Source organism: Tachysurus fulvidraco, chromosome 6 (genome assembly GCF_022655615.1).
Source record: "Tachysurus fulvidraco isolate hzauxx_2018 chromosome 6, HZAU_PFXX_2.0, whole genome shotgun sequence".
Lineage (NCBI taxonomy): Eukaryota > Metazoa > Chordata > Actinopteri > Siluriformes > Bagridae > Tachysurus > Tachysurus fulvidraco.
In genome coordinates, this window is record NC_062523.1 from 11,102,266 (window position 1) to 11,128,797 (window position 26,532).

General features: G+C 38.4%; 2 protein-coding genes across 4 annotated transcripts; one reads left to right on the forward strand and one right to left on the reverse strand.

Annotated features, from left to right (window-relative positions):
* Positions 1–223: 223 nt before the first annotated feature.
* On the reverse strand, positions 224–12,963 carry usp37 (ubiquitin specific peptidase 37). 3 transcript variants are annotated; one of them, XM_047814843.1, is made up of 24 exons: positions 12,796–12,963; positions 11,610–11,859; positions 11,361–11,526; positions 11,157–11,251; positions 10,941–11,056; positions 6,515–6,592; positions 6,224–6,312; positions 6,034–6,127; positions 5,745–5,900; positions 5,512–5,643; positions 5,310–5,433; positions 4,484–4,689; positions 4,091–4,208; positions 3,826–3,905; positions 3,574–3,738; positions 3,392–3,439; positions 3,180–3,312; positions 2,801–3,002; positions 2,517–2,677; positions 2,369–2,429; positions 2,146–2,261; positions 1,986–2,055; positions 1,707–1,845; positions 224–998 (listed from the first exon to the last, which is right to left on the reverse strand). In XM_047814843.1, exons 2-24 carry the CDS (start codon positions 11,781–11,783, stop codon positions 917–919), a joined length of 2,805 nt encoding a protein of 934 aa, XP_047670799.1. In that variant the 5' UTR covers positions 11,784–11,859; positions 12,796–12,963; the 3' UTR covers positions 224–916. The 3 variants fall into 3 exon arrangements, with proteins under 3 accessions (XP_047670799.1, XP_027020328.1, XP_047670798.1); XM_027164527.2 differs by having other exon boundaries at positions 2,801–3,008; XM_047814842.1 differs by lacking the exon at positions 12,796–12,963 and adding an exon at positions 12,110–12,132 and having other exon boundaries at positions 2,801–3,008.
* Positions 12,964–15,929: 2,966 nt separating this feature from the next.
* On the forward strand, positions 15,930–25,376 carry plcd4b (phospholipase C, delta 4b). The gene is made up of 16 exons (XM_027164130.2): positions 15,930–16,258; positions 16,922–16,961; positions 17,081–17,239; positions 17,951–18,179; positions 18,305–18,434; positions 18,812–19,043; positions 19,425–19,626; positions 20,318–20,462; positions 20,552–20,704; positions 21,241–21,372; positions 21,970–22,126; positions 23,911–24,027; positions 24,417–24,592; positions 24,714–24,846; positions 25,005–25,154; positions 25,269–25,376. Exons 2-16 carry the CDS (start codon positions 16,940–16,942, stop codon positions 25,358–25,360), a joined length of 2,229 nt encoding a protein of 742 aa, XP_027019931.2. The 5' UTR covers positions 15,930–16,258; positions 16,922–16,939; the 3' UTR covers positions 25,361–25,376.
* Positions 25,377–26,532: the final 1,156 nt, after the last annotated feature.

Below are 26,532 nucleotides of genomic sequence, written 5' to 3' on the forward strand. Positions count from 1 at the left end.
GACAACTTGTGTAAATTATAAGGTCATGAAATAAATATTCACATGTGCTGACCTCACAGGAATAGCTTAAAGGCTTTGTTTGTCTTGTTTCTGGGAAAGAATATCCCACACAAAATTGCTGTGCAATCCACAACATAAAGCTCTATGTAGAAGAGGAAGAAATATAACTATTAATCAGAGGATCGAAAAGAAGTCTTCTTAAAAGAAAAAAGTTGTACAGTCATTTAACTTGTTAAATTGTATTTATAAAATAGGATTAAAATAGCAATAAACAGTCATCAGTAAAGCTGTGAATAGAACTGAACTCCTCTCCCACTCATCGCTATAGGACAGACATATAAAAGCCAACAGGCAAAGTAAATATTGCACCACAATTCAGCTGCATATAAAACATGAAACAGACACCCAACATCACTCACACATACAAGAATAAATCTTTATATTCAATAAAGAATTTTTGGAAAACTTGAAAAAGAAAACTATTCAAGAGGGGCACGCAGTCCTTGACCCTTAGAAATTTCGCTTTAATTTAATACACGAAGTCTCCTTCCCCACTAAGGGACTTTATTAAAGGCAATAATCAGCAAATAACTAGCAAAACAAATGTCTTGAAGCTGAAAGTCATACCTTTCAGTAACCCAGAATGCTTTCAGTTCTCTCAATCTATTTACTTTTTTCATAAACCTTTACATCTACATGGACTTTAAGAACATTATCAGACACTCTAGAAACAGCAGAGTCTTACAGAGGGGAAAGAAAACAGGAAAACAAAATAGAAGAAAGTGCCTGAAAGAGGTGTGTCTGTGTGGTGCTGATCAGTAGTACTGGAGGAAGGTGTCATTTCCACCCTTGACTAATCTCATCCATTCATTGCCACAGTGCAGGACTCCAGTTGAAGCCTGATATATGAAGCTACTTATAAAGGTTGCAGGACTGTGCGGGTAGCATCAGTGCTTCCTCCTGCCTTCTCCAGCTCTGACAACTCCTCAAATATGTTCCTGAAGACAGCACAGAAATCATCATGGCACAAACAAAAAAATTACACAGGACCATAAACAGTTTTAGCATCTGAGAAATACACTCACTATCCAGCTTAATAGGAACACATGCTCATTAATGCAGTTATTTAAAATCAGCCAATCATGTGGCAGCAGCACAATGCATAAAATCATGCAGATATAAGTAAAAAGAGCTTATGTTCATCTCATATCTTAGAATGGGGAAAAAGTGCGATCTCTGATTTTTGCATACATCATTTTCTATAGGTTTTTCAGCTTTCTAAATGCAGCCCAAACAACCTAGCAGAAGTATACAATAAATACCAATTAAAATACGTCTAACAGTCCATAAAACAAATAAACCTATTGACCTTTATTATATATTATTTCCACTGTACACATACACTCAGCCTCTTGTTAACAGGCATTCTTAATAAAGTGGATGGTGCATGCATGTTAACTAAACAAAAATCAGCTTAGCGAGCACATTCAATTGATAAAAATTTATCTGTAAAGTTATAATGCTTCAAAAACTTCTGAGATTACCATCACCTGCAGCCCTCAGCTACGATTAACAAAATAACCAAGAAATCAATTTGTCAAGAGCACAAGAGCTCCAGATCAGCGATAGCCTCACACCGTTGTTCTTAAAACTGTGTTACAATGACAAACACGTTAGTAAAATAATGTATTTGATCAAAGCCTTACTTGTGCATATAGAAGAATATGTATCCACTTCTGTCTCGGTCTCTTTGAACGGTGGACTCCTGTGTACGCGACACATCTAAATCATTGTAGGTGAGCCAAGACTGCTTCTTCATGTCATAAACGTCACTTATGTAGTGGCCTGAGCAAAGACGTAAAATCATTTTAGCAATGCTTAGAGAAGTTAAACACATCTTTAGAGACACAGGAGCTAGTTATCTTAATATACTGTAAACTAATACATTTCTAGTACAGTAACCAAACCAGAGAGGATGTCCATACCCGATGATGAGCTGGTACCGATGTGACTGACCACACTAATGAGCCTGAAGGAGTTGGCAAGCTCACCACTCTGCAGCAAAAATATTTAAAAGCACTGTAATAAGATGCTGTTTTCAATCATTTGTTTGAAATTTGATGTTTGTGACTGGTGAGCACATACCTCTGCATTTTTCTTCAACACCTCAGCTTCTGTTTCACTGTACTCCATTTCTAGAGCATCCTCATTTCCAGAGTCATCGTCAGAGTACAGAAGATCGGGAATAGAGTTGTTGAACTCTGGAGGATACAAAATGTCTGGTTAATTAAAAAAAAGGCTTATTGCTAAACAGTGAGCGTGCATTCAAGACCATTTTAACAATCTTATATGTTCAGTACTTCTTTACCTTGCAAGCTGAGCTCTGTTGCTCTCTTTAAATCGTCATCTTCTCTCATCTCTCTTGCCTCCTATGCATGAAATGTTAATGTTTTATTACTGTCTAGTTGGGACTTGTATCAATTGAGTGATGATGATGAAAAGAGTAAAAGACATACATGTTCCTGTAGACTCTGAGCAAGGGCCTGCTGCAACTCCTGCTCCTCACGCTCTTGGTCCAAACTGTATTGCTGCGCCCAGTCCAACTCACCCTGGCCACCATCTGGAGTCTGGTTCTCTTTATTGTCATCCATGGTCAGGTCCAAAGAACCCAGCATGTCTGAGTTACAAGATCAAATGCATTACAAGTGGGGATTTTTATGCACAGTAAATCATCCTCCTGTAAGCGGCAAAAATCTGAACAGACTGACTTTTTGGCAATGAAATTGGACAGTCTCTGTACCTCCAGATGCTTTATCTTCTTCTAGAAGATCCAACTGCTGAGCGAGCTCCTGAGCATCTGCATCTCCAAACCCTGTGTCAGGGCTGCTGGTTGGTTCATCAATATTGGGGGCAGCATCATGACGACTCATCTCAAGTACTGCAGCCAGCATTTCATCATCATTCATGCCAGTGAATTCTGATTGATCCAGGTGACTGACCTTCTGTACCTAAACATCAAGACAGCCATTTTAAACTAGTTAATAAGTCTACAAAACCTGAATAAAATAACTATACACAATATAACTGAGCATTAATCAAATTACAATAATCCACAGCTACAATCTAGCTGCATATATAACAAAGTAAAGCATTATACATCTGGCTGCCTGCTAGCTCACCTCCTCTGTCCTGTCATCATCTGTGAGACATTCACTCAAGCGATGTTTGCGAGCGACTTTCCTAATCAATTCCTCTTCGCTGTCTGAGTCACATATCATGATTCCTGCATTTTCACATTTAACTGAACCTTTCCTGTGAAAACATTATCCAAGGTTTAATGCATTTCAAGCATTACGCAAAGGGAAAACAAATACCAGGTCTGTCACCTCACCGTAGCGTAGAGCTGTTTATAGACTGTGACGTTTTCAGTGTTCTAGACCTGTAAAGAAATGTACAACACATATAACAAAGAGTAAATCCAATACAGTACAAATCTGATTTCTCTAAATAAATCTGTGAAATGTGGCACATGCCTACAAGACTGCCTAAACTAAATAATGACTGAATTCTCACAGGGCAGTTTGGACTCTCCAGCCCAGGGTAAGAGCTGGCCGTGTGTTCTCTGTGCAGTGGGACAAAAGAGTGAGGTACTTTGGGATTAAAACCTGCTGCCCCAGCTTGCTGTTCAGAGACAACTGTGCGTTGTAACTGTACCGTTTCAGATGTAGAATCAGGACCCTGAGAGTGAACAGATGAAGGCAGGTTAAAGCTTAGAAAGCTTAAAGAGCTCAAAAATAATTTGAAATACATTTAAACACAGTTAACCTGGGAAGTCTGCTGAATTTGTGTGTGACAGTGGCAGATTTCCCATTACATTTCTCACACGAATATTCAATTTCTTCCATCTAAATGAAATGGACATAAACAAACAAGTTAATGAGAACAAAAATAAACATGTTATATAAACATCTGAAGTGAGGAGCAAGTTAAAACACACCACTCCACAGTACTGGAATAGAACACTAAAAAATACTGTATTATTTCTACATCTTGTAAATTCTTTGATGCAAGTGACTGCATATAATCCTACCCTGAAGAACAGGTCCAGTGAATCCTGGATGGATCTTAGAGGAAGGGTTTTCTTTTTACGAGGCAGGTCAATTGACAGGTCATTAAACTGTTCACGTTTTGTTATCGCCTCCCCACAGCTGTGGACAGAGCAACAACAACATGGAAAATTAATCCAGTTCTCTCTTTTGCTTTGGAAAAGGACTAGACTGTGTGTCATAAAAATCAATTCTAATTCCACATATACAAAACTACAAGCAATGCACAGAAAAAACGGGGACAAACTTTGTTTTTTACCTTTAGCAAAAGTAGCATGTTTTTACCCAAGTCTCAGTATACATAGCAAACATATAGACTGTACATAATATAATAATATACAAATATTTTCTTCCAAAAATCTTTTTAAACAAAAAACCTTTTGCAAGTGATTGTGTGTTGCACTTCAAACTCCATGTTGACGGTAACAGGACATGTGTATATGCGTGTGGTATCCACGTCCTCCGTAAGCCGCGTGCCCTGGGGTTCATCCCAGGCTGAAGAATCGCTCCTGCAGCTCTTATTAACCTTTTCTACGTCTTCCTTTAGCTGATCCAGACATTGGCTCAGGAACTCATGGGCATCCTGGAAGCAAAGAATTAACTCTGATTTCTTGTCTACTTTTCTAAAAGAATCATTTTTGTAGTTAGATGGAAAAAAATCACTAGAGGGGGGGATCATGGACAGCTAAAAATTACAAGACATTTGATCATAAAAATCTGCAGGCCTTTCAGAAAACTGATGTACATTTTCACAAAACCAAGTCATCATTCCCAGTCAGAGCATCATTCCTGACAACGATGAAAGAGATGGAGCATTTTTTCCCCAAGTCCTTCAGAAAAACCTTTGTAAACCTGGGAAATTAAGATGATTTTCAGGAGGAATGGGCTAAAACTAAAGCTGATCACACCGTACCATCGTAGTCTTAATTGCTGATATCGGCTCTTCAACAACATACTAACGTTTTTACTTCGTGGCGTCTAAATACTGTTCCAAATAGCAATTACATTTATAAAAAAAGTCTGTGGTTATGCTTTGGAATATAAAAATAATTTTTTCATGTTTATAAGTTAAAAAAGTCACAAGACATCTGGTGTGTAAATCTAAAGTGGATATACCAAAAAAATTCTGAATACTTATTTTCTCTCATTATATGTAGTTCAGGCAAAAGATGTGGGGTTTTGTGTCAGCAAATAAATACTTACATTTTGCATGTACCCAGAAAAACGTTCGGCAGTGGAGGAAATGGCATTCTTCACCCTCCTCAGCAAATCTTTCTTCACCTCTGGAGATGAAACATCTTTTTTCAAAAGCAGCTGAGCAAAGCGCCTAATGGAGAGATGAGAATTAGAATACGGGATGTGTGAGACCGCTAGAAATATTAATGGCTATACAACATAACAGTACCTCAGAAGAGCATTCATTGGAACCCGCTTCCATTGGATACCCTGCTTTAACAGGTCATTTGAAAAAGAAGGTAGGCTGAACAGTGATTGCAGTATGGCATTCATGTAGCAAGTGTTTCCCAAGTTTGAGAACCTAAAGAAGAGAAATTCGCAAACAATTAAGCAATAGAAACTCAAGAAATAACCAATGCAATACAATCAAGAAAGTGATGGAGAGTGCTAAAAGAAGCTCACCCTTGTAATGGAGGCTGAGGTTGTGTAAGAGCAGAGGGTCTCAGCTTGTTCCATCCTCCATAATCCAGAGAAGAACGAGCTTTCTTAAAAGGAGTGGAGTGATTAGGCAGCACCAGGCTTCTTTTAGCTGAAGGTGACTGGTTTGTGCTGGCAGGCCTTTATTAAAAAATAGCATATTCATAAATATTGCAAGAAAATAACTAACTTTCCAATACAGTAATTCCATGAACTAAAAAGGCTAAAACGTTATACATGTGACAGAAGAAAATAAAAGTCTAATAGTATTTACCTGTCCAGTAGGGAATGTGTTTGTGTATAATCTTTAGTTCCTGTTCTACTGCCATAAAAGGATGATGATTGAAGAGGTGTAGCGCTAAGGGGAGCTGGTTGGGAACAAATCATCATAGAAAATAAACATGAACAACACTGCAAGTTTGTGTGTCTGTTTGGCAATTATTATAACGATAACAAGCACCAACCTGAAGCCCTGTTCTCTTCTGACAGCTTCATTTTTTCTTTGTAACTGAGGAGAAACTTCCTTGAAGTGTCTGAAATGGCCTTATTGTTGCTGAAAATAGAATCCTAATTAGAATCGGATGCCATACCTTACAGAACACCAGTAAATACTCGTGAATGTGCTTAAAGAACAACAAGTTTACATTAAGTATTACAAATTAAATTCACCAAACTAAACTTACTCAAATCAAAGCAACAATGAAAAAAAAAATCCAAAATCCTTTTGCAATAGAAAATTTTAAAGCACACACTACCTAGAGGAATCATTCTCTTTGGGGTAGTCTTCAGTTAAATCTGTATCGGAGTTCATCAACCTTTTCCTTTTCTCGCTCCTGAAGAAAAACACATCCATGAGCTTAGTTGTGTCTCATTTAAATTCACTCGTTAAATCAATTATTTCAGCCTAATAAATTTACAGCACTAATAACACTTCTTTTAAAATTAAAGAGAGGAAAAAAGGTAACAAAACATACAGGACGGTTATGTGCTAAAAGTAAATGACAGATGTTTGATAAACTTGCATTTAACTGCAATATGGAGAGCATTTTGGCTTTATGAAAAACTAGCATATGAGCACATTTGAGCAATCCTTATAAATCCACATATAACAATCCTTACTGTTTTAACTTCATACAACATATATTACCAGAGCCCAGAAGTCAAAAGTACATAAATGTGCAATGTGTTATCCATTAAAATACCTGTGCACTTTCATGCATTTCATCCAATAGCAAAATCCTACCGTCTATGCATTTCTGTAGTGCTTAAATTTCAAAAAATTAAATTTTAAAAATCAAATTAAGGATAAAAATAATCCCAAAGTAGCTGGAAATGAGGTGAAAGAAAGAAGAAAAACTGGGGGCTCCTGAGTGGTGGAACAGAAAAGCATTCTTTCAGTCAAAAGTTTCAAATCTCGACAAAGCCACAGCCATCTGCAGACAGACGTCCAAGAAAACCAAATTACTCCGTCTACCCTGCGGTCGAATAGCTAGTGTTACCCCATTTTCCTGAAATAACTTCGGCGAGATGCTTCTTGTAGACGTCTCCCAGTCTCTGACATCGGTCTGAGGAAAGTTTGCCCCCTCCTCAATGCATTCTCAAAGTATTCTTTCAGCTGAGAGATGTTTGAGGGCTCTCTTGCATGCACAGCCCGTTTCATGTCACCCCACAGCATCCCAATGGGATTAAGATCTAGGCTTTGGCGTTTCCAAGACTCTCCATTTCTTAGTTTTCATCCAGTTCTTGGTGAATTTACTGGTATGTTTTGATTCATTGTCATGTTGCAGGGTCTAATTTTACTTCAGCTTTAAATTTTTTTTTACAGATGGTCTCATGTTCCTCAAGCACCCCCTGATACATGGTAGAATTCATAGTGGATTTTATGATGGTGAGCTGGCCCATAAGTGGGTCACATGCATCTTGATCTAACACATACTACCCTATGAGGCCAGCAAATTGATTATGCACTTTCATTAAAATGAAATACCATCTAACATATTGCATGAACTGTAATAATAACAACCTGTTATATACTATAAACTATTGTTTGTTAGAATTGTAAAGAGGGAAAAAAATTAAATGGTTCCTTGATGCTTATTGGATTTGATAAACCACCACAAGCCACCAGAACAGTTCCTTAGGTCCTGCTGCAGCAAAGCATCCCTAAACCGTAACACTTCCACCACCATGTTTCACAGAGGTTATTTTTCTGTAATGGTTCATTTGGTTTACGGCAAACATGTCCTCTGTTCAAGCATCCAATTATTTCTAATAATTTTAGACCCATCTGTCCAAATAACCTTATTCCAGAACTTTGTCTACAATTTCTCTGGCAAACTTCAGTCTGACCTTCATGTTTTTCTTACAGAGCAAAGGTTTCCTTCTAGCACACCGCCTGTGAAAGTTAAACTTGTTCTTGTTTAAACCTTTCTGATTATAGATTCATGCTCTTTCAAACCTACAGTAGCAAGCGCCTGCTGTAGGTCCCGTGATGACATTTAGAGGTTTAAACTAGACATTTAAACTACGTCTCACCCCCTCGCTCTTACCCGCCGCAACCTACACTCTGTCTCCCCTTCTTCTGTAGCTTCTGGCACTCTTTCTACTCTTCCTGATCCTGAGTCTTTTTCCTCCCTACCCTTGGACTCAGCCACAGATACTTATCTCTCATCTCTTTCCTCAACTATGGACTTCCTCTGCCCTCTGTCCACTACACCCAAGAAAACTTCTTGTTCTGCTCCTTGGCTTTCAGATGTGCTGTGTAACAATCAAAGAGAGCTAAGATCATCAGAGAGAAAATGGAAGAAATCACAACTTGATGCAGATCTTGATTCTTACCGAACACTCCTTGCCAAGTTCTCCTCAGATGTGACTTCTGCCAAGACTTCCTTCTACAAGGAAAAGCTTGAAGCTTCCTCACATGACCGTCAGAAATTCCACATCATCTCTTCTCTGCTCTGCCCCCCGGCTCCTCCTCCTTCATCCTCCCTGACTGCAGAAGACTTTGCTCCTTTCTACCAGGAGAAGATCGAAGAAATCTGCCGGACCTTCACTTCAGCCCCGACTGCACTTACATCTCAGTCTGGATTCCCCTACACCTTCATTGTCACATTTCTCAACTGTAGCAGCTGAAGACATTTTACAACTCATCCAGTCCTGCAGTCCTACCACCTGCCCATTGGATCCACTCCAAATTTTAAAAGAGGACCCCAGGAAGATTAGCTGCCATTAAATGGGCCACTAATGGGGATCCTAATAAAACAATAAAAACAATAAAAAACTCCCTTCCACTATGCTCCAGACCATCTCGCAAGACCTTCTGCCCTTCATTTCCACTATCGTCAATAGATCCATAGCATCTGGTCAGGTACCAACTACTTTCAAGAAAGCAAGTGTTATTCCCATCCTAAAGAAACCTGCTCTGGATCCATCAGACATCAGTAACTACAGACCGGTATCACTTCTCTCGTTTCTTTCAAAAATTCTTGAACACATTGTCTATAAATCAACTGTCTATCTCTCACAGAACAACCTCCAAGACCCCAACCAGTCTGGCTTTAAAGCAGCTCATTCCACAAAGACAGCCCTTTTAGATGTCTCTGAGAAACTACATGCTGCTAGATCAGCCAAACTATCATCCGTCCTTATCCTCCTTGACCTTTCAGCAGCGTTTGATACGGTCAACCACAAGACTCTCTCTCATCCACCCTCAGGAGTCTAGGAATTGTGCATCAGCTTGGGAATGGTTCGCTTCCTACCTGGAAGGACGCTCATATCAGGTAACATGGAGGGGAGTGACATCTGCTCCACGCAGACTCTCCACTGGCGTCCCACAGGGCTCAGTACTTAGTCCTCTTCTTTTCTCTCTATATACTCACTCTCTTGGTGAAGTTATTTCCTCACATGGGTTCTCTTACCACTGCTATGCTGATGATGCACAACTTATCTTCTCTTTCCCACCCTCAGATACCACAGCTTCTGATCGGATCTCAGCGTGACTGGCTGAAATTTCATCATGGATGACTGCTCATCAGTAAAAGCTCAATCCTAGATAAACTGAACTGCTGTTCATCCCAGGTGATACATCCCCAGGTCATGATCTTGCTATATCCTTGCACAACGATCTGATCTTCTGATCTCCCCTTCAGCCACAACTGGTAACCTTGGGGTAACCATGGACAATCAACTGTTCTTTTCCTCTCATGTTGCTAATGTGACTCGCTCATGTCGGTTTCTTCTCTACAACATTAGAAGGATTCGGCCATTTTTGTCCTCACAGGCTGCTCAGGTATTTGTTCAGTCTCTTGTCATTTCTAGACTGGATTACTGCAACGCACTGTTGGCAGGTCTACCTATGCACGCAATCCGTCCTCTGCAAATGATCCAAAATGCAGCTGCCCGGCTTGTTTTCAAATACCACCCCACTGCTGCGATCCCTCCACTAGCATCCGGTAGCTGCACGCATCAGATTCAAAACACTGATGCTGGCCTACAAAGCCAAAAACAGACCAGCTCTCTCTTACCTCAAAGCCCTCATCACTCCTCGCACTGCACCCCGCACCCTCCAATCTACCAGCACCGCTCGACTGGTTCCACCATCTCTCAGGGTAAGAGGCAAGTATACTACAAGACTCTTCTCTGTTCTGGCACCAAGGTTGTGGAACGAACTTCCCTTAGATGTCCGGACAGCTGAGTCACTGGCTATTTTCAAGCGGCGTTTGAAGACCTACTTATTCAGGAAACACTTCAACTAGCACTTCTTTCCTTATCTTTTGAAAAAAAAAAAAGAAAAAAAAAAAAAGAAAGAAAAAACACAACCTTTGACACTTTTTTCATTTTAACTTTGAACAAAAGTTTTAAACTCATGGTATCTTAAGTATTTAACCTATTGAGCGAGCATTAATGTGTTCAATGTTAGAGATTTAAGCACTTATGTACGTCGCTCTGGATAAGGGCGTCTGCCAAATGCTGTAAATGTAAATGTAGAGGTTTTTTGTGACCACTTTTAACATCTTGCAGTCTGCACTCACGGTGAACTTGCATTGACAGCAAGACCTGGGCACGTTGGCAGTTGTTTTGAACAGATACCAGTGTATTTCTGCACACATTCGCACTGAACGTACATTTATGAATGCACACTTTGCACTTAACTCCTAATTCACTCTAGAAAGCACTACGAACCTGTTTTCTGACAGTCCACCGCGTACAGGTGTTGATGTGACTCTGCTCGGACTCCCAAGAGGCTTTCGTGGTGTGCTCTCTTCTCTGTTGTCCAAACTCGACCTGCGTGGTGTTATCTTAACATTACAGAGAATTAACAAAAGAGAAAAATGATAAACCAGCAGGTAGTGATAGACATGTATTGTCTCTAAAAATCAGTCAATAAATGAGCAGTACCTGCTTTTCTGACGAAGACAATCCTGGGTCATTCTGGGATGCTCGATTCCCAAGAACTAATCCAAAACTAGCACTTCCCTGATTTGTCTTATAAGCTAAAACAATAAATAACATATATTAATAAAATACCCATTTAAATAAAATCTATAAGTGAACATAAAAATGAGCAACAAACACTAATTTGCACCAAGTCTTTAAACGCACCCGTTTGCTTTCCTTGTTTAATCGTCTCCAGATATTCCTTCAGTTTTTTTGCAACCGTGATGGACAGTCGTTCCAAAATCACAACACTGGAGTCTTTCAATGTCACAGACAAACGGTTTTGACTGTGGATGGGCCCCAAAACAACATTCTTCACATTGTGGTTTAACTGTAAAGAAAAAATAAACAGGTCTAAAATCAGCTAATATGAAACTGATATTATTCATAAGTTTGTGGGTCTGAGGTTTGTACCTGGAAATATTTTGGTGCACCGCCACTGTTAAACTTCAACACAAGATTGCTTTTGTTGTCTTTCTCGTGGACCTCAAAAACTCCTTCTCTCCATTTGGTCGTACCCACGTCCAGACTGGTGAAGCGGATACGGACGGCGCCACCACTGCTCAACTTCGGCAATGCGACAGCCATCAGTGCGGCGAGTTGAACAGGGCGCTGAAATGGCTTGAACGATGAACTGGTGAGTCCAGTGTCAGTCACTAAAAGCCTTAGCAATGGAGAGAAAATAGGTTGCAGGGGGTTGGTTACAAGATCATCCAGAACTGACATTCAATTTCTTTTTTTTCACAAATATCATCCATAATTGACATTCACACATGATTTAAGCAACTGAACCCCCCAAAAATAACATAGAAAGAAACTCAAACTCTAGGCTTTAGTGATGTTGGCAGACATTTTAAATACAGACACAAACCCATAACAAACACTTTTATTCATAATAAATAATAAAGATGTACCTGTTGTACTATTGAGGATGTTTTTGGTGAGTTTTATCTGCAATTCAGACTCCATTCATACAATTAACTCTGGGGTGCTTTTACTGAATAAACTACGAAGGTGTTCCTCACCTGTCATGTGTGTACACAAAGCTGCTCGTTCAATAAAACTATAAAAAACTATTTTTATAAAATCTGACTATTGACGTTATAACACAGAGGAAAAGCCCAAGTAACTTTACGGGTTTCCTTTTAAATATAAACCTGAGATAAATAACATGCTTTTAGTACGTTTCCGTTTAAGAATAACCTGCTACAAAAACATAAGATATAAAAAGTTATCTAGACAAGTTAGTAAAGACGCTAGCTGGTGTTTTGCTAACTCCATTCCTCAGATTGGCTTCGAATAATATTTTGCTGTGGGTTTTATTATTATTTTTTACGCTTGTCAACCAACAAATGAGAAATTATCTGCGACGTTTTCAATGAAATTACTAATATTCCACATACCAGCTAGAAACAAATGAGTCAGAAGTGACCGCGTTTCAGAAACATAACTTAAATACAGTATAGCGGTTAGCTGTTAGCACTTAGCAGTTAGCGCTCGAGCTAAGTCCATACAGAAGTTAGCTGCGAGCTAAAGGTTTCATTGGTGCTTTATTTGCTCGCTAGTAAATTTGACTGAGTAAACAAAGATTATTACATACCTTCTTCCAGTCTTGAAAAAACTCAAGGAAAAGTCCTAAAAGAATAAACACACATATATATATATATATATTTCCCCCAAACGGTCTTGCTCTATGCCGTGGACTAAATTTTGCCGGCATGAGGCGGCCCAGTGTTATGTTGTTGTTGTAATGGCGGGAATGTGAAAATTCACACCGGAAATAGGCAGCGAGAAAACGTGCCACTAGTCACGCGAGAATCGACTTTGACGCCGTCCACGAGGAAGGTGTCGCATGTCGAGATGGCCGCTGAATAACTGCATATCATTTAGCTTAATTTTGTCGCTCTTGTCACTTTAGAGTAATTGTCTAAGCTCACAAATGTCCCAAACGTGGTCCTGGAAGAACGTTTGGCCTTCCCATTTTAGTGTTTTGTCTGCAATATTCTCAGGTTCCTGGATAAACCATATGAGTATTTTCTCTATGAGAGACTAAGCACTGCCAATAAAGTCAAGTCAAATCAAGAAGCTTTTATTGTCATTTCAACCATATATAGCTGTTGCAGTACACAGTGACGGCGCTTCTCCAGGATCATAATGCTACATAAAACAAAGACAGGGCTAAGGACTTAAGTTAGTTAGTCCTAGATACAAGTGCATCTGTGACCTGGTGCAAACAGTGCAGGACAAGACAGTGACAGACAAGACAATGCAGGAAAAAAGACAGTGCAAACAAACAATTACAAGACAATACACAAAAGACAATACATAGAAAGAGCGCCAACCGGTGTATATACTGTATGTTCATCAATATTGCGTGCAGTAATACTAGAATGAACACAGTGTTATAGCAGGTCCCTGAGATAATGTAAAGGATTGTGCAAAACAGCAAACGACTGAAATGTGAGACAGCATGTGCAAAAAGTGTGCAAAAACAGCATGTAAACAAGTTGATGGATGTATATTGGAAGTGTGTGTATTTGGTGTAGGTCTGTGCATACAGGTGATGTGCGTGTGTATGTTGTGCTCAGTACAGTTCAGTTCAGTTATAAAGGAGTCTGATGGATTGTGGAAAGAAACTGTTACACAGTGTGGTCATAAGGGCCCGAATGCTTTGGTACCTTTTTCCAGATGGCAGGAGGGTGAAGAGTGTGTGTGAGGGGTGTGTGGGGTCATCCACAATGCTGTTGGCTTTGCGGATGCAGCGTGTGGTGTAAGAGTCCATAATAGAGGGAGGAGAGACTCCAATGATCATCTCAGCTGTCCTCACTATCTGCTGCAGGGTTTTGCGATCCGAGATGGTGCAGTTCCCAAACCAGACAGTACAAATGCATCAATAACATTTTTTGTGTCATACCGTCATATACATGTTGACAAATCAGGAAAGGTATAATATACTTAAAAAGTCTCACTTTAAAGTATTGTTTACTAAGGTAAACTAGCTGTAACTATTAACCACCCAAAGGATGATTGAGGAACATGTTTCTTCTGTTCTTCTAAAGCATAATAGGTAATAATAAATGTGTGCAAATGTTCTGTGAAGACCTATTGTAGTATATATTATAAGACAAAAGAATATGGATATAAGTGCAAAAATACAACAGCACATTTAGATTTAATTTATTTATTTCAATCCATGTTTATTATAGAAATAAAAAAAATGTGTGCTAGCTAAACTGTAAAGTTTCCCCTGTGATTAATGGTGTCTATTGCTCTGATGGGTATTACATTTACTAGACACCCTTATCCAGAAAGACTTACATTTTTATTTATACAACTGAGGGGTTAAGGGCCTTGCTCAGGGGCCCAGAAGTGGCAGCTTGGTGGACCTGGGATTTGTACCCATGGCCTTCCAATCAGTAGTCCAACACCTTAATCACTGAGCTTCCACATCCCTCATCCATATACATTTACAGCATTTGGCAGATGCCCTTATCCAGAGCAACGTACAGAAGTGCTTAAGTTTCTATCATTGGATACTATCCAACCCTATCATATAGGTTACATACTTAAGGTACCATGAGTCTTAAACATTGTTCAAAGTTTTTTTGGTGTTGTTTTTGTTTTTGTTTTTGTAAACATATATGAAACAGACAGGGAAGGAAGTGCTAGTTGAAGTGTTTCATGAATAAGTAGGTCTTCAACCGTCAAAATAGCCAGTGACTCAGCTGTCCGGACATCTAGGGGAAGTTCTTTCTACCACCTTGGTGCCAGAACAGAAAGGAGTCTTGTAGTATACTTGCCTCTTACCCTGACAAATGTTGGAAATAGTCGAGCAGTGCTGCTAGATCTGAGGGTGCAAGGTGCAGTGCGAGGAGTGATGAGGGCTTTGAGGTAATAGGGAGCTGGTCTGTTTTTGCCTTTGTAGGCAAGCATCAGTGTTTTGAATCTGATGCATGCAGCTACAGGAAGCCAGTGGAGGGATCGCAGCAGCGGGGTGGTATGCGAGAACTTAGGCAGGTTGAACACAAGTCCAGCAGGTACATTTTGGATCAGCTAGTTTAAAACATATAGTTGTGATGACCTTCAGTCTTCTGAATAGTTTGGGCAAGCAATATCTAATGTGTTTTCCTTGACACACCACTTGTTTCATGTCTATTAGGAAATCTATGCTCTATCAACTTATCTGATGTAGCACAGTCAGCATGGAGCATTTCATCAGTTCTGTAAGGTAATGTAGTGTAATGATGTGTAATGTAGGTTTCTGGATTGAACAGATGCTAAGGCGTTGAGATTATTATTGGCTGCAGCACTGAGAAACATTTTGGCTGAATTAGATCCAACAAGGCATTTATGACTACATGTATGACTGTAAAACTAAAGGTTTGGGGACTGTAGATGTTAAGGCCTGCACATCTACTAATTCTAGGGACATGAATAGGATATGAAGCATGTGAGAACTAAGCAGAAATCAGGAAGGAACATTTGGTTAGTTAGTCAAAAGGAGAACATATTAGTATTAAAAGCCTTTGTTTTCCACCTGGTCACAGGTTAACTTCCATTTTTGATGTACTGTATGTTGATTTTTTGCATTGTTCCAGGGCATGATTTAAAGTCTTTACCCACTAGATGTCAGTGGAGTTTCTTACCATAATAAATGTAAACAACCAGAACTAAACTTTATGTATTTAAAGCTGTATCATTAAGACAAAAGCTGGAAACTATACATATATACATACTATAATTCTAAAATATATAGTTAGTAAAACAGAAGTAATCCATGAACAGTTACAGGAGGACAAACTGCTGACTCAGTGATGAATCAAAAAAAGAAAAGTGGGAGTGGTAAGCATGGAGTGTGAAGGAAAAGGAGGAGGGATGATGGGATGAAAAGAGACTGCAGTGAGAGGAAGCATCACTGAGCACACTTAGCATGTTCAGCTTTCCATTTATGGGTGTTTGTGCACTCAGACAGGCTCTTGTTGTTCTTGTTGTGTCTCCAACTCAAATTTGGCTTTCTATTTAGATCAACACATAACTGCTTCAAGAGGGTGCTTTCCCATTAGGTGAGTACTTTTTGCTGTTTGTCTTTAATTTCCATTTGTAAGGATACAAAAATCAGCCACAATTTGAAAACACTTCAAGCAAAGTCATACTCTGTTCCCAAAAAATCAGTTGGGATGCAGATGGAGGTCATTAGGTATACATAGGAAGTGTACATAGATACGCTACACGATGACATCGAAAACTGTTGACACAGCACACATCCTTGGTTTGGAAAATTTTAATCACACTGGAAAATTTCTGCATGTTTGGAAAATTTTAATCACACTGGAAAATTTCTGCATGGCATGTTGAGTGTTTTGTACTACTGTATATATTTATTTTACCAGTTTCATTCTGTTATGTTAACATAATTAAATACACTTTTGTTTGAATAAGAAAAAGATCACAAGAAAAATAATAGGACTCCAAGGTGTAAACATACACCATACTCTTTGTAATGAATATGGCGTATGCTCATTCTCCATGAATTCTTCATGTCTATCTGAGGGTTAGTCATATTCTTCATAGTCTGAGGGTTTAGATAGACTGAATATAGATTGAAGCTGTGATTATGTGTCCTTCTAATAACCATGAAGTCAGACTAACTTAAGTTTGCATTGTAGGTGTGACCCAGAATTTACATTCTAAATATAACAGTTAATGATTTATGCTAATATCCACAGATACTTCATATTTGGGAAATGGAATGTCTACATAAAGACTGTAAGTTGTTCCACCAACCACTATCCCATTCATTATCTCTCCCTTTTAGCATTATTTATCCAAGTACTGTGACGTGTCCTTTTTGCTTTGGGAACACATTTTTTCAAATACACTTACAGGTTTTCAGAGTAATGCCAATCTTGACATCATGAAGGCTGGAAGTATCCTGAGAAAAGCAACATCTCGCATATGGAAAGGACAACGTCAGTACAAACTGCAGGACGACTGCAAGACTGTCATGTACAAATCCAGCTGGACTATAAACTCTTATTCAACCTGTAGGTACTCACAGAACATGACACATTTACCTCCATCATAGCTTGCTGCTGGATATATAGGGACTAATTTATATTATTTACAGTTAATGCTAAAGTTTGCTGTTTGTTAATGTTAGGCATTGTAATAATTAGTCTTGATGAAGGGAACCTTAATACAAAGCGTTTGAATTTATTTCACAATTGTAACATGTAACGTATACTGTATCAAGGCAATTAGTAATGACAAGTTAGTATTATAGACATATTATCAGTTTGCTAGTTTAATATGTTTGTAAAGTATTACTTACTAGATCTGTCAAACAAAGAAAACAGAATATTTAAATGGCTCAGTAAAATTTCATTATCATTGTTGAGAGCTTAGAGTTATAACACTGAAACTGAACAGCAGTGTTAATATATTGTTGGCAGTTAAAGATGAACCGACCAACCAACAAACTGTAATATAAACTGGTGATTGTAAAAACCCATTCTGATTTTACTGTGAACTGTCTGGTACCTACCATGGTACAACAATATATGTTTTATTGCTGAGGTTAAATATGCAGCTATAAGCAATACTTAGCGTTCGTTTTAACAATAGCTTTCGGTTACTGATAAGTAAGTTTTCATTCCTGCGAGGCTCCAACTGTTGGATGCTTGAGAAGTAACCTTCATCTCCTCAACTAAATTTACTCAAACAAAGGAGTAAATGTAAATGTGCTATTCCCTCAGTTTCTGTAGGGGATGTGGAGGCAGTACGGGAGGGCCATCAGTCCGAAGTGTTCCTCAGTATGCCAGATGAATTCCCTCCAGAATGCTGCTTCACGCTGGTATTTCGTGGCCGCCGTGGGAACTTAGACCTTGTAGCCTCATCAGCTGAAGAGGCTAAGGCTTGGATTCAGGGTATGCAGATGCTTATTGAGAGCCTGCAGAACATGGATGAATGTGAAAAACTCGATCAGTATCCTTTTTATATACACCCAATACTCATCTCTGTTTGGTATGTTCAGCAGAGGAAAAATATTTTAGAATGAACATGGTTCTTAAATTCTAAGATTATTTTCCTTGAACAATTTGTCTACTCAGCTGGGTCTCTGATTTATTTATGAGAGCAGACAAAAACAAAGATGGAAGGATAAGCTTTAAGGAGGTTCAAAAGCTTCTTAAACTTATGAACATAGATATGAATGAACTCCATGCACATTCTCTTTTCATGGTGAGGAGATATGGCATGCATTTTGCATTAAACAAGAATATTGTTCTTCATTTGGCATCTCTTTGTTTGGGGTTGCCACAGCAGATCATCTGGTCTGCATATTTGGTTTGGCACATATTTTACGCTGGATGCCCTCTCTGACATAACCTTCACATTTTTGGGACCAGCACTGAGAATTAACCCCTCAGTGGCAGGATTAGTTCCCTGTAGTGAAATCAAACCCTATTTCTTAATACACTTACTGTAGCACATGATTGGCAGAATCTACTCATCTACCATGAACCTAACAAATGCTTACAGAACTTTGCAAGGTTATTATACCATGAAAAGGTCAGTTATGCTTATTTGTGATTTTTCCTTTACTCCTCTTGATATAGATGTCTGATATGAGCCAAACTGGCATGCTGGATGCGGAAGAATTTCTCCATTTCTATAAGATGCTTACACAAAGGAAGGAAATTCTGGAGTTATTCCAGGAATACTCCAGTAATGGACAGGCACTCTCCCACTGTGACCTGGAGGAGTTCCTGAGAGAGGAGCAGCTGGAGGGCGAGACAAGTTATGAACATGCGCTTGAGTTGATCCAGCTATATGAACCCTCAGATTCTGGTACTGACAACCAAGTACATCCTAGTTTTAATCTGCTTAAATTAGCTTTTTTTTTTTTTTTTTTTTTTTTTTTTGCATGATGTAAATGAATGTGAATGAAAGAAATTGTTAAGAAAAAAAATAAGAAAATAAGGAAATAAAAAGAAAATAACTAACAAATAGTTAAAAAGAGTTAGCAGAAGCTCATTTGCATAACATTTGAAATCTGTAGTCTGCATAATGCATAATGCTAAGTACTTCCTGATGTGAGAGGTAAGAGTAAACAGTAGTAATTTTTTCTCTTCCAGTAAGCCAGCACACTTTGTAATGTATTTAGCTAAAGTGCTTTATTGATTTTTATAAGACGTATCATGAAAGTCTTTTCATTCTTATTCTGTACAGCTAAAACCCAACATATCATGTCAGCTGATGGATTTCTGATGTACCTGATCTCAGCTGAAGGTTCCATCTTCAGCACAGAACATCAGCGACTTTATCAGGATATGACACAACCTCTCAATCATTACTTCATCTCCTCCTCACACAACACATACCTTTTAGATGACCAGCTGACAGGGAGGAGCAGTGTGGAAGCTTACATTAAGTAAAACATACCTCTATTCACACACAGTGGACTACTGATTGCTGATTATGTTTAAATAACTTGTGTGAAGAAATGTATCAACACTTAGTGTAAATAGATTGGCATGCTATACTTTCACACATCCTTACTGAATGCTTGTACTCCTGCTTATTTGTGCAATTATACATTAATCAGTCATGTGGCAGTGTGACAACCCATAAAATCCTGCAGATACAGGTCAAGAGCAAACATCAGATGAGGAAATGTGATCTCAATGACTTGGCAACATATCGGCATAGGTTTGACAAAACTGGGCAGCTGAAGATTTATAACTGTACAGTTTTGGCAAACCTGCTCCCATAATTTTGGCCCAGCATTTATGTCAGCTCATACCAATTTGCCCTTTTCTCCTCTGACCTCTCCTCTGTTTCTACCAACAGTGTTTGTAAACAATAAAGTGTGAAAATCCCAGAAGAGCTTAAAAATACTCAAAGTCCATCTGACACCATCAACTATGCTATAGTTATTGAGACCTGCCAGGGATGTTTTTCTCATTCTGGTGATTGATCTGGTGTTTGATTATCTGAAGCTCTTGACCTGTGTCTACATGACTGAGCAGGTATAGTTTATGTGTTTCTGTTATAGTAGTCAATGACTGTATAGCAAGATTCGGTTAAAAGTTTTAAATTCCACTTAAATTTCCTGCATGTAGGGCTTTGAAACGAGGCTGTCGCTGTGTGGAGGTAGACTGCTGGGATGGCCCAAATGGAGAACCCATTGTTTATCATGGACACACATTCACTTCCAAGATTTTGTTTAAAGATGTTGTCTCCACAGTAGCAAAATATGCCTTTGAGGTGATTTGAGAATTCATACAAATGAAGAATATGCTCTGACATTTGTAAAAGCTAGATTAATGAGTTTTTTTTTAACCACTGAATTGTAGGCATCAGAATACCCACTCATTCTGACAATTGAAAACCACTGCAGCATTGAACAACAGACAGTCATGGCTGAGCTCTTAAAGAATATCCTTGGTGACATGCTGCTGAAGACTACAATAGATGGGAAGGTGCCCAGTGTACTGCCATCACCAGAGGTGAGCTAGGATTCAGCAATTTGTGTTACCTTGGGGAAATGTATTTTACTTATTTTTGGAAATCTGATTTAAGTTCGTCCAGGCATTGGTGACATCATTTTCAGTAGTGATGCACTAATGTGGTATAAAATATCACCATTGGAACTGATGAATTTCTGCCATGAATACTTGCTGTGTTAACTCATTTGAAACAGATTTTATAAATAAACAGCGCAAATTGTTTTAAAGCAGATTCGTATCACAGCTATGAGGTTCCACATAACAATAACAGGTAGCAAAATGGGAAAAGGTGGCAAAGAGTGCACTATCAGTATTAGGATCTTTGTGTTGAAAATTTTAAAAATGAATTCATGTTTTAATGTATCATAACGCGTCATGTATTTCATCAACATGGACAACTTAAAGACTTTGAGTTAGAAAGCAGTTACACCTATGAGAGTCCCGGCACCAAAATCTTCTCAGCCAGAGTTCTTAAATAAATAAATATGTATTTTGGTAATATCCCTGAACAACTGTTGTCATACAAATGTTTTCAGGAACTTAAGGGCAAAATACTGTTAAAAGGAAAGAAGGCTGGAGAATTGGAGGATTGCTCAGATGCAGACAATCTAGAAAGCAGTGATGATGATAAAGCTGTGGACAAGGACAATCAGGCCACAGAGAGCAGGGTAGGTAAATATACAGGAAGGGTAAAAATGTTATGTATATTAATTATATCTCTGCAGCCACACACTGGTCACACAGTCTGAAATATTAAACAGTTAAGCATTATATATGGTAAAGGGAGAAATTAATGCTTAATATTTCATGATACTATTGAAGAGTCAGCTTTACAATAGTTGTACTCCTTGTGTTCACATGAGTTTCTATCACTTTCCAAAACATGGAAGTGCCCCAGGTGTGAAAATACATACTGTCCTGCAATGAACTGGTATCCTAGAATAGGTTTATGTCCATATACATATAGTATCAAACTATTAAAAAGTCAATTTACCCTTCAGGCCAATGATTTATTTTTGACCTTGAATCACTATAGTCTTCCATTTTTCTCCAAAAGTCTCTCCAAATTTGAAATGGTAGGTTAATTTTCTATATACATTTGTCTGTGCCTATAAGAGTATCAAACCCCAGATAACACTTACACTTATAATTAAGACATTTGTATCCAAAACTGAAACAGTATACTGTACAATGCAAGCGGAGTTTAATTACTGAGCCATGACTGCACTGATTTTAATGTGGAAATGTTGTGTGTTTTTGATCAGAAATCAAAGGAAAACCTATCCAAGGAGCTTTCAGACCTTGTCATATACTGCAAGAATGTTCATTTCAAGAGCTTTGAGTACTCACGAAACCACAGCAAGCCTTATGAGATGTCCTCCTTCTCTGAGTCGAAGGCCCGCAAACTTATCAAAGAAGCTGGTAGGGTCATAAAATGTTTAAAAACTGCATAAACTTTGCCAGTGCTACTTTATCATTTTATATAAAAAAAAATTATATAATTATTCAGATATTTCATCTTTATTTGTAACAATTAAATATCTGGTGTGATTACAAAATATTCTTTAGTTTAAGAATGTAATCGTAGCCTTCAACTCATTACACTCAGAACACCGATTAGCCATAATGTCAAACCACATGCCTACATTTTTGTGGAAGTCCACTTTGTGCTACCAAAAAAGCTCTGACCCACCACAAAACTTCTGAAGGTGTGCTGTGGTAGCTGGCACCAATATATCAGCAGCAGTCCTGTTAGTTGCAAGGTGGGGCCTCCATGAATCAGACATATCCACCAGATGCACAACCTTAAACTTTTTTGTGTTCCTTAAACTATTTCTGAACAATTTTGAAGAAATCAATTTTTGATTATCCTGCTGAAAGAGACAATGGCTGTTAGGGAAGTCTGTTGAAATTACGTGTACTTGGTCTACAACAGTGCTTAGGTAGGTGGTATGTGTCAAAGTCAAAGTTTTCCCAACAGAGCATAATACTTCAGCCCAGCTTCCATGGGTAACCACAGGATGTTAGAAAACAGAACAGGTCAGGCCACCTTTTTTCCATTGCTCCAGGGTTCAGTTCTGATGTGCTCTCAGCAGAGGACTTGTGTCAGCATGACTGCTCTGAAGCTACCAGCCCCATACACAGCAAATTGTGATGCACTGTGTGTAGACACATGTCTGACAGAGCCAGCATTAATTTGTGATTCAGTAGCTACTCATTTCCCATGTGAATCAACAAGACATGTCCATGACCTGTCACTGGTTTGCCGGTTGTCCTTCCCTGGACCTCCTGCTCTGACCCAGTTGTCTAGACTTCTCATTTACATTTACAATGATGCCCTTATCCAGAGTGACTTACAGAAGTGCTTTTGAAGTGTGGGTCAGTAGGTCACTAGCTAAGAATACCATCAGTCAAAAACTCTGTTGGGAGGTAATACAGCAAGAAAACCAGACAGAACTTTTTTAAGTGCTGGTTCAAGTTCCTTAGAAAAATTTATGTCTTTAGACATTGTTTAATGTCTAATTGCCAGGACAGTCTTGATGCATACCTTCCCTATACCCTGAGAGATGGTAGGATCATCTGTGCTGGATGTGCAGAGGAAGTGTGGTGTAGTGTGTGGTGTTATAAGTGCTTTGAGGTAACTGGGTGCTGGTCTTTGGGTTCGTAGACAAGCATCAGTCAGTTAAATCTGAAGCAGGCAGCTCCCGGATGCCAGTGGAGAAATCCTAGCAATGGGGTGGTGTGGGAGAACTACAAGTTATATTGTATTATGTATTATTTGCAGAGCTAAACACAATTCACAATGTATTATGTAGTTAAACACAAGTCATATTGTATTCTGGATTATTTGCAGAAGTAATCACAATTCACAATTTCTTCAGAATTTGAAAACTGACACTTAACTTGCTGCCTAATATATTCCATCCCTTGCCATTGTAATGACTTTAGTTGTTTAGTGGTGAATTTAAGCAATAACCTGGACTTCCTTTAATGTGAATTACATAAATTTCTGTTATTGTTTGTACGTGGAATAGTCTTTCCATTAAAATATTACAAAACTAAAATTTTTTGTTTTTCCCTTTGACTTAATGTGACATAATGGCATTGTTTATCAATGTTATTTATCTGTATAATATAATAAATGAGTTATACTAAGATAACAAATAGTCAGCAAACCGTATGAACATTTCTGTCTGTTACACCAGGAGCTGAATTTATTCAGCATAACAGAAGGCATCTAAGCAGAGTGTATCCTAGTGGCCTGAGGACAGACTCTTCCAATTATTGCCCCCATGAAATGTGGAATATGGGATGCCAAATTGGTATGACCTTATACTAAATTCAGAAGGCATTGAAATAACTTGAACAATAATACAGCCGTGTTAGAAATAAAACATGTTATGTGTTGTGTGGGTTGAAGTAAATTATTTTCTAATAACAACACACATATTTGTTATTTAAAGAATAACAGATTTTTATATTTGTGGATACTTTTGATGTTGTGGAATGAATGGAATGAATCTCTTAAAGTTGACATTAAAGCTTGTCATGTTACCTCCATCCTAAAGCACCCTGCACAAATTGAGTAAGCTTTGTTGATGTAAACTGAAAATTTGTGATTTTACTGTGTATATAATTATATTAGTGAGCACTAAATTGGAAATGTATAAGAGCACCGTATTTGCCTTCAACTTTAATGTCTGATCCACAGTGGCATTGAATGTCCAAACAGCAGGACTGGAGATGGATCTTAATGACGGGATGTTCAGTCAGAACAACTGTTGTGGATACGTTTTGAAACCCGAGATCTTGCGGAATAGTGAACATTTTGACCCAGAGTTGCCCGACAACCGAAAGGATTACTGTCCTCTTAGCCTCACCATCCAGGCATTGAAACCCTTACTAATTCACTAAAGTTTATATGTTAACATCTGAGATTAATCTGAACTTTTTGAAAATGTTATTTGCTAGAAATGTTATTTACAGAAAATCTGTGCATTCCTTTTAGGTAATAAGTGGCCAACAGCTTCCTAAAGTAAGCAAAAAAGAGTGGTCTATTGTAGACCCGTTGGTAAGGGTGGAGATCTATGGTGTATCTCTCGACCAGACCCAGCAGGAGACCAAACACATTGAGAATAATGGTAAGGGTAAAAAGGTAAACTCATACCATCTAAAGAACATTAAATATGTTCATAAGGGAAATTAGCTGTTTTGTTATTGTTTGTATACATTTAGATTAGATTTGACTGTCAGAGATTGTGTCAGCATCAATTTCCTCCTGTGTCTCTCATTTGCACAGGATTCAACCCATACTGGAATGAAACATTACAGTTTGTGGTCCATACACCTGAGCTTGCAATAGTACGCTTTGTTGTGGAAGACTACGACATGGCGTCCAAGAATGATTTTATAGGGCAATACGCACTCCCTTTCTCCTGCATTCAACCAGGTAAGACTTTCACATTTGAATCATTCCAATAGAAAATTTATTAAAATGGGCTAGAAATGAATAAATAGGGAATTAAGTGAATTAATGAAGTGATTTTACTCTTGTTTTTTTCAGGGTATCGTCATATTCATCTTTTATCTAAAGATGGCACAAGCATTTGCCCATCGTCTTTGTTTGTGCATATTACAATTAAAAAGGCATCTTAGACATCTGGAGTTGGTGGAAAATATCTCCACCCACCAGAAGTCAGTCTTTACTAAAGAAATCTGTACTCTTGCATGCACACACATCATATTTTATAAATCATTCTATATGATCTTTTTACCCAGTTTTTAGTTGCCCTGCACATAAAACAAAATGTGCAAAGAGCATGGAAACCATTGTAGTGATCGGTCAAGTAATAAAGAATGTGCTTTGAGACTAAGATATATATATGTATGTATATACTGAAAAATTAAGGGAACTGTTAAATTACACAATGGATCTTAATGAACAAAATGTATTCATTTTTTAATTCATTGAGAACAATATTTTGTGACCTTGGTCAATGGAAACCAAAAGTGCACATAAAAAATCAAAGTAAAAAATTTCCGTGTAACTGTTCGTCTACCGGTATCTCCTTCATATTCTTGAAAATGTGCTATGAGAGACACCACACCTCCTTGCGAAAGCACATATGAATGTGCCTTCCTGGAGGAGCTGAATTACCTGTGCATCCTGATTGTGTTGCCGGTACTGCATTTTGCTACAAGTAGTGACAAAAACCATAAAAATACACAAAATTGTCAGGACGCTTGATGCCTCCACTTACAAAACCATTCCCTTTTTGGGGGACGGTGCATCTGTTTTCACTTTCAATGTTGGTGCAACTGATACATAATCACTTATGCTGGCATGCTTTTATTGTCTTGGCCTACTTGTCCCCTTAGAGGAAATAGTCTCTGCAAGTCAGTAAAACATTCTTCAATGTTCATCACCTAGGTGAAACTTTTCTATCCTAATAGGAGTAGTCTTTTCCAGGATGATCCCACCCTCATTCACAGGACACAAAGGTTTACTGAATGGTGTAAGGAGAATTAAAATGATCATCATATGCTGTGACTTCATAGTCACCACATCTCAGACCAATTAAACTATGGAGGATTTTGGACTGACATGTTTCCAATCGCATGTCATCTTTATCAAAACACAAAATCTGAGAGAAAATCTTTTGGAAGAATGGTGTCTATCAGTTTAATGCAAGTCCACAGACTTGTAGAAGCAATGTCAGTGTTTAGTGACGCTGTTCTGAAAGGCTAATGGGAAAACACCTTACTAATACTTTATGTTGAAACCTATCTCTGTCTGTCTGCCATGCCTTGATGCCTAGCTAATAAAC

Coding starts and splice junctions, on each gene's coding strand:
- usp37 (XM_027164527.2), bottom strand. CDS start 11,783: ATGGCTGTCGCATTGCCGAAGTTGAGCAGTGGTGGCGCCGTCCGTATC. Junction 11,252..11,360: donor TAAACAAGGAAAGCAAACGG/GTGCGTTTAAAG, acceptor TTATTGTTTTAG/CTTATAAGACAAATCAGGGA. Junction 6,128..6,223: donor AGAAGAGAACAGGGCTTCAG/GTTGGTGCTTGT, acceptor GTTCCCAACCAG/CTCCCCTTAGCGCTACACCT.
- plcd4b (XM_027164130.2), top strand. CDS start 16,940: ATGGAATGTCTACATAAAGACT. Junction 17,240..17,950: donor TATAAACTCTTATTCAACCT/GTAGGTACTCAC, acceptor CTATTCCCTCAG/TTTCTGTAGGGGATGTGGAG. Junction 18,435..18,811: donor ATGCACATTCTCTTTTCATG/GTGAGGAGATAT, acceptor CTCTTGATATAG/ATGTCTGATATGAGCCAAAC.